Source organism: Arachis ipaensis, chromosome B07, assembly GCF_000816755.2.
Source record: "Arachis ipaensis cultivar K30076 chromosome B07, Araip1.1, whole genome shotgun sequence".
NCBI lineage: Eukaryota > Viridiplantae > Streptophyta > Magnoliopsida > Fabales > Fabaceae > Arachis > Arachis ipaensis.
Genome location: NC_029791.2, coordinates 84,737,591 through 84,745,567, shown reverse-complemented (window position 1 = coordinate 84,745,567; position 7,977 = coordinate 84,737,591). Strand labels below are relative to the sequence as shown.

General features: G+C 35.7%; 1 protein-coding gene across 1 annotated transcript in view; it reads right to left on the bottom strand.

Annotated features, from left to right (window-relative positions):
* The window catches only part of LOC107607394, a 47,254-nt gene continuing 39,844 nt past the window's right edge, over nt 568-7,977 (bottom strand). The window contains exons 2-6 of the mRNA XM_021107868.1: nt 3,275-3,564; nt 2,497-2,543; nt 1,086-1,129; nt 927-974; nt 568-849 (exon numbers count right to left, since the gene is read on the bottom strand). Of these exons, the coding sequence (XP_020963527.1) occupies nt 712-849; nt 927-974; nt 1,086-1,129; nt 2,497-2,543; nt 3,275-3,564 (567 nt within the window). The 3' untranslated portion in view covers nt 568-711. The remainder of the gene's footprint in view (nt 850-926; nt 975-1,085; nt 1,130-2,496; nt 2,544-3,274; nt 3,565-7,977) is intronic.

The following is a 7,977-nucleotide window of genomic DNA, read 5'->3' as shown; positions in this document are numbered from 1 at the left end:
CGTTGCCGTAGATTGAGAAACCGTTCCTAAAACTTTAGGCAATGCTTTGGCAACGGTTTTTGACCTGTGGTATATGCGGCCGTTGCCAATGCTCAAAGGCAACGGTTTTTTACCTAAGGCAACAGTAACAAAATAACCGTTGCCAAAGTTACTAGCATAGACAACGGTTTTGAAAGAAAATTTTATACAACGGTTTTGAACCGTTACTCGATAAGCAACGGTTTTAAACCGTTCTCTTTCATGACATAACGGGTTAAATCCATAACTGGATAGGCAACGGTTTTAAACTGTTGTAGTTTTATTTTTCACAAAGCCAACGGTTTTAAAGCATTGCCAATAATATCATTTTTTGGCAATGGTTTTAATACTATTCTCATTTTTTAGTTGTCTTTGACAACGGTTTTAACACCATTGCCTTTTGTGACTTTTGACAACGGTTTTTTATAATATATAATTCTTTATTTACAATAGTTTTCTCATGAGTAAAAATAGTTCTAAATTTTTTTTTAATTTATTGTCAATAAATAATTTAAACTATTTAAATCAAATTACTAAAGAAAACTAATTGAACATTTACCAACAAATTTGACTTATAAAAATTGTTATAAGATCCACAATCACAATATATCATCATTGCAAAATAACATAATACTAGTCTAGGTCATAACTACTTTTACTTATATCATCATCATTTTTCAAAATACAAAAATACTATAGCCTAAGGGTGACAATTTTTTCATTTTTCTTCAACAAAGTTGGTGTGGTAACCCAGCTTGAGTGGACTCTCTTGGCTTTAATGGTAACTGCTCCACATAAAGAATTAGAAAGAATCTTAAATCTGATCTTTATCTGTATAAACATTTTTGGCAAATTAGAATACCTGAATAATAAGCATTAAAAAGACAAACACAATGTTATGTACCAACCTTGTCTGGCGAATTTAAAAACAATATATACTTCATGCTATAAAAGTTCTGACTTGAACCCAATAAGCAAAGGCTAAGTTAGAAAAAACTCAAGTATATTAGTATCTTCCTTAATTATGAATTAAGAAAAAAAAGAATGAAAAGGATGGGAGCAGAGACCATGTTCTTTGCTTGAGATGCTAGAGTGCTTTGGTTGAAAGAACCTACCTACATGAAAGAATAAATCTCTTGGTTAAAATAAAAATGCATAAACTAAGAAGTTCCACACCAGGTGAGTTAATAACCCAAAAGAAATTGAGGTTAATTCACATGATCCATCAATAATAACTAATAATAATACAATCTCACTAAACTAATTAGTATAGCATAATAAGCAATAATAAGTATATAGCTATGCTCCTCACAGTAATTACAACGAACTGAACTAGTATAGCATAATAAGCTAAGAGAAAAGACGTAGTATTATATAGTTTCATTCGTTCAAGTATTTGTTAATAAGTATATAGCTATACTCCTCAAAATCGACTTAAACCAGCAGTTTTGGAGTAACTTGCAAATATAAGCATCAATGCCAACTAAAAAATCACAAACAAAATATAAGATTTGAAGATAATTTGACACCACAAATAGATTTGTCAAATGTCAATACACAAACAATGCTCAAATATATCATGAAGACAAAATCATCCTTGCTGGTGGCCGACTAACAGGTTCTCCTCTGGCAGCCTTCACCAGCAGAGGATCTGAAGACAAAATCACCACAAAAATCATGAAGTTCTCTTGCTTAAATGAGTATAATCAAGAAAATGAAAGAGTAATCAAAAGAAAGAAATGCTTATAACAGTCTCCCAAATTTAAACAATATTACTCATTTCTGTAAAACATACAAATGAATGTTAATTGTTAACAGAACTTTTTCTCCTCTTTTTTCATGCCTTCAATCAATCAAATTCAACAATCTCCATTAATTGATTCATCTCAATGACTCAAAAATACCTGAATTACCCTCTCCTAGAACCCTATAACAATTTGCACCACTATCTAAAGCAACAAATTTGTTAAAACTGAATGCTATTAGGAACAAGCAATGTCACCTTTATTATCACACAGATAAAGTAGCTACATTACCACTTCAAAAAATAAATGAACTGAAAGAAAAATAAAAAAGAAAAAGAAGCTAAATTGAACAAAATGAAGAGCACAATGAGAAGAAAGAAAAAACTGTGGTACCGGAAGAAGAGGCAGAGCAAGTGACGGATAAGTGCAGTTTTGGGTTGAAAGGGAGTTAAAGTGTAGCGTTTAAGGCATTAGAATGTGGAAACAAAGAAGAAGATTTCCATCCAACAAAACCAGTGAAAGTGTTAATGGAAGTAGAAGCCAGTGTAATGTTTAAGGCATTAGAATGTTTGTTTGCTCAACTAATAAATGACATTTTTTCTCTATTTTATTCTTTTCCTTTTATTTTTATTTCTTTCTTTCTTTCCTACCCAGATTCCTTCAATATTGTACCACACAAATCACCTTGTCCTACTTGTAAAAGAAAAGAACAAATTGAGGTTGCAACTTGTACCTGAAAAGAGCTTTTGAAGAGTAGCACAAGCTTCCTTCCACGCTGGCCTTCCATGGAATACAAACTTATTTAGATTAGACGGTTTCAATTACAACACAACATGGAAACCAATTATTGTCCTATGCAAAAATTTAGCCATATATTCGACCATTAAAAAAAATTCTCATCAGATTGCACAAGCAGCAGTAGATTCAAAGGAAAAAAATGCACAAATTATTGTCCTATGCAATGAATATGAAAGTAAAAGAACTAAACCACAATGTCAAGCTACTAATAATAATGAATAACTGACCTTTGCCAATGATCAAACCAAGCTGCTTCAGGGTAAGTGTATGAAAAGGTTCCAGTTTGGTGAAATTGAGTATGAGGGCAATTAGAATTAAAATAAGAATATTAAAAAGTCCAAGAAATCCAAGCAACCCCTTACTAACACAACACTGTCTTTCTGAAAACAAACACTAAATAATAAGTTACGGGACTAAATCAAAAGTCATATTTGAGCCATGTTCCATTTCTTTGAAAGAAGCTTATTCATGTAGAAGCTTAACTATAACAGTAGGGTTCTACTTTGTTAACAAATTAATAGAAGCTTAACAATACAGTAGGACTTTTCATTATACAAATATTGAGTGTAGATGATAAATAAAATAATTTGGATCAAGAATGTTAGAGTATTGCAATGGTTAGGTTCCTTCTGCACTTCTAATCTGTAAAATTCTTGAAATCAAAATAGAAACCAAATCAATTAAACTCACAGAATAAGAGACATTTGAGTTACCTAAATAGAGGTTGAGCAACAATGAGGAGGCAGAGAACCAGTGATAGGGGATTCAGAAGCAGAGAACTAGTGACAGGGGATTCAGAAGCAGCGATATCTAGAGGGACGACGGCGTGACAGCAGAAGCAGCAAAGCAGAAGTAGAAGCTTCGATGGCGGCAGCTCGCAGAGACAGGGACGCTCCTCCGCTACAGCGACGACAGTGCTGGCACAGACTCCACGAACGGCGACGATGAGGGTTCCCTCCCGCCTCGCGTTCGGCCTCTCTCTCTCCTTTTGAACTCTGCGCGCCTATAGTCAAAGAGAACGGTTTTATTTTATTGTTATAACTTGATGAAAAATTCAACTTCAACAGCAACACTATAAAAATCGTTGTCTAAAATCATCTAAGAGAACGGTTTTAAAGTGTAGCAACTTTGGCAACGGTTTTTAAGCGTATCTTTTGTATAATTATTTAAACAACATTAAAAAACAGTTACTTAAAACCAAATTCTAGTAACGGTTATAAAACCGTTCTTTAAAATAGTCAAAAAGAACGGTTTTATTTTGTTGTTATAAAATAATGAAAACTGAACTTCAACAGTAACACTGTAAAAAATCGTTGTCTAAAACCATCTAAGAGAACGGTTTTAAGGCATTGCAGATTTTGGCGTTGCTAAAGCCCATATTTGCAATTCCCTGGCAACGGCGCCATTTTGATGAGAGAACTTTTGCGTGGTCTAGAAATTTGTAGATAAATCCTCGTTGCAAGTATAGTTTCTAAACCTTCAAAAGTCCTTTCATACAAACGTTTTGGTTGTCACAAATAACAAACCCCTTTGAAATTGATAACCGAGTATTCAAACCTCGGGTCGTCTTCTCAAGGAATTGCAGGGAAGTATGTTCTTATTATTGGTTATGAAGATTGTAAATCGGGGGTTTTAGAAGTAAGGTGGGAATATGTTATATGACAAGTAAAATAAAATAATAATAATAAAATCTCTTGGCAAGGTATAAGAAATTAGAAGTCCAGACTTAGTTATCCTTATCAATAATAAAGAAGATTGAATCTTAATTCTACTTAGTTGACCTTTACTAAAGCAAAGGAAAGTCAAGGGACAAATTGGTTTGATCTTCGAATCCTATTTATTTCCTAAGAAAAGATTAGGATTATTGAAGTTCAACTAAATTGGCAAGATAACAATTATCAATTATGCTGTTGAATTGGATAACTCCTGAGTTACTAATTTCTTAACCAAAACCAAAAGGGAAAAAGTAAATCTACTGGAATAAGAATGCCTTCAGATGGGAAGCAATAATCATGTAAATAAAAGAAAGCAATATTAAACTGAAATACCTCAAATTGCATTAACAAAAGAACTTAGATCTGACATGGATGTTCATAAATTAAATTGGAAAAATAAATAAAAGAACATTGAACCTGGGATTGAGAGTCACTCCTAAAACTAAGGGAAGTCCTAAATCCTAATCCTAAGAGAGAGGAGAGAACCTCTCTCTCTAAAAACTACATCTACTCCTAAAATTGTAAATATGAAAGCATTTTTTTTGAATGGATGCATTCCCCCACTTTATAACCTCTAATCTGTGTTTTCTAGGCCGCAAACTAGGTCAGAAACTGCCCAGAATTCGTTGGTTGTGAATTCAAACACGCTGATTTTCGTCACTGCGACGCGGCCGCATGGAGCACGCGGTCGCGTCACCTAGCGTCAGAGCAACTATGGCATCTTATATATCAAATCGAAGCCCCGGACGTTAGCTTTCCCCTCTGTAGCTAAAGTTATAGCCGTTTGAGTGCGAAGAGGTCAGGCTGGACAATTTAGCAGTTTCTCTAACTTCTTGTATTTCTTCCAATTTTGCATGCTTCCTTTCCATCCTCTAAGCCATTCCTGCCCTATAATCTCTGAAAACACTTAACACACATATCAAGGCATCTAATGGTGATAAGAGAGGATTAATATTAGAAATTATAAGTCCAAAGAAGCATGTTTTCAATCAAAGTACATAATTAGGAAGGCAAATGTAAAACCATGCAAATAGTCTGAATAAGTTGGTAAAGAGTAGATAAAAACCACTCAATTGAGTACAAGATAAACCATAAAATAGTGGTTTATCAGTGGCCTACACGCACGCGTGGGTTGCCCTTTTTTTATGCAGTATGCAGATGCAGATGAATATGCAGAAATTATGAATGAACAATAATAAAAATAAAATAAAATAAAGCTAAGAATAAAAATGAAAGATCATACCATGGTGGGTTGTCTCCCACCTAGCACTTTTAGTTATTGTCCTTAAGTTGGACATTTGGTGAGCTCCTTGTCATGGAGGCTTGTGCTTGAACTCATCCAGAAATTCCCACCAATGTTTGTAATTCCAATAGCCTCCGGGATCCCAAACTAGGCACAATAAGCCTTTGAGCAAGTTAAAGCAAGTGACATGGCTTCAGGAGTGTTGATTGTTAGAATGAATTCCAGGGTCCCAAACCTTGCTTTTGCATCCGTCTTCTTGTTGATCATCATTTTTCCGCTTGGGTGGTGAGCAATCGGAATTCTCACGGATACATCTAAACAGCCTCATAGACCCATTCAATTGAGAATTATACCAAACCTTGTACTTCAATTTGGATCATGCAACCATATTGAACCTTGCATGACAACTCTTACCACTAACCATCTCCCACTTGCTCTTATAGCCACAAAGAGCTCTAAGTTGCCCATCTGTCTCAAGCGAAGCATATTCGAGGGGGATAATTAAGCTTAGAGATGAAAGATTTACCCACTTGAATAAAGAAATGGATGGTGATGGCTTTGGGGGAGAGGTCTCCATCAACTTTGGCAAGGTGATTTCCAGCTCCATTCCCTTGAGCTCTTCCTTGACAACTTCCACCTCTTTGCAAGCTTCTTCAATTTCAACCTCTTCCTCTTGGTAGCTTTCTTCTAATTCAATCTCTTCTTCATCACTCACCAAGGGCATGGGAGGTTGTGCTTCTTCTTCTTTAATCTCCATCTCTTGATCAACCTCTTCAAAGTCTTTAGCCATGATATGCCTTGGAGGTTGTACACCCTCTTCAACATCAAATTCAAACATCTTGGAAGGAGGTTATATGAATGGACTTTCCCATGGAGGTTCTGCATCTCCCAAGTCTTCAACCACTTCTTCTTCTTCAATAATTACTACTTTGTCCAGTTGTTTTAGTATAAAATTGTACTCATCCTTGATGATTTTCTTTCCATAACAACTCCTTTCAACTATTCCTTCATCTTCAAGGGTCTCTCCTACCTTCAGCTTTAGGGCCTCCTCTAGCTTCTTGTGAAGTATGAGATCCATTTCGTCCCTAAGAAGATCCCTTCTCTCTTGTTCCATGTCACTAGCATAATTGGGATCATCTTGCTCTTGGATTGATGGATGTGGGTGCTCTACCATGGAGGGTGGTGATGAAATGGAGAGATCATTATGTGGCGGTTCAACACTCTCCATCTTTTTCACTTGTTGCTCAACACACTCATCCGTGGGAATGCTTTGTTCATTGCATGAGTCTTTTGGGCCAAACTTTTGATGGATGGTTGCTTGAAGTTGATCTATTGCTTCCTTGAGACGATCCCTTGACTCTTGTCCAGCTTGAATAACATGATTAGGATCATATGGCTCTTGGGTTGATGGATATGGACATGGTATATATGGAGGTGGTGGTTCTTGAGAGTAATCGGGTTGGAATTGGGGTGGATCTATGTATGGCTCAAAAGGCTCATAGGGTGGTTGATATGGTGGATAAGGGTTGGGATCATGTGAGGGTGTTTGGTAGTAGGGGGCTTGTGAGTGTGGTGGTTCAAAGCTATGTTGAGAAGGGGGTTCATAAGCATAAGGTGGGCCTTGTTGGTAACTACAAGGGGGTCCACCATATCTATCATCTTGGTACACCTCGGAATGGCTCTTGACCATAGTAATTTGGTGGAAGTTGGTTGTCACGAAAAGGTCCACCATAACTATTATCTTGGTATGCATCACAGAATGGTTGTTGGTCATAGCACATTAGAGGGGGTTGTCACCAAGAGGGTTGATCAAATCCTTGTGGCTTCTCCCATCCTTGAATATTCCAACCTCGATGCATGTTCTTATTATAGCGCCCATTCCCTGCAACATAATTTGAACTAAACTCATAGCCAAAGGGGTGAGAATTCATAGTAGCAAGTAAAAATAAAAACTAATAAAAATTAAAGAAAATAAACACCTAAAACTAGAAACACTAACAAAGAAACAAAAAAGCAAATATTTACAATAACCAATAATAAGGCACACGTTTGCAATTCCTCGGCAACGGCACCATTTTTGTGTGGTCTAGAATTTCGCAATTAAGTTCTCGTTGAAAGTATAGCTTCTAGACAGACAAGAAATCCTTTCGTACAAAAGTTTGATTGTCACAAGTAACAAATCCCTAATAAAATTAATAACCGAAGTATTTAAACCTCGGGTCGTCTCTCAAGGAATTGCAGGGAGATGTATTTATTATTTATTATGGAAAAAGTATCTTTTTGGGTCTTTGAATAATGAACAGGAAAAGTAAATTGCAAGAATTAAATTAATAACTAATAAAGCTCTTAGCAAGGTATGAAAACTGGACGTCCTATCCTAGTTATCCTTATCAATTGTGATGAGAATTGTTCATTGCTCCCACTTTGTTAACCCTTACTAAATAAAGGAAAGTCAAGT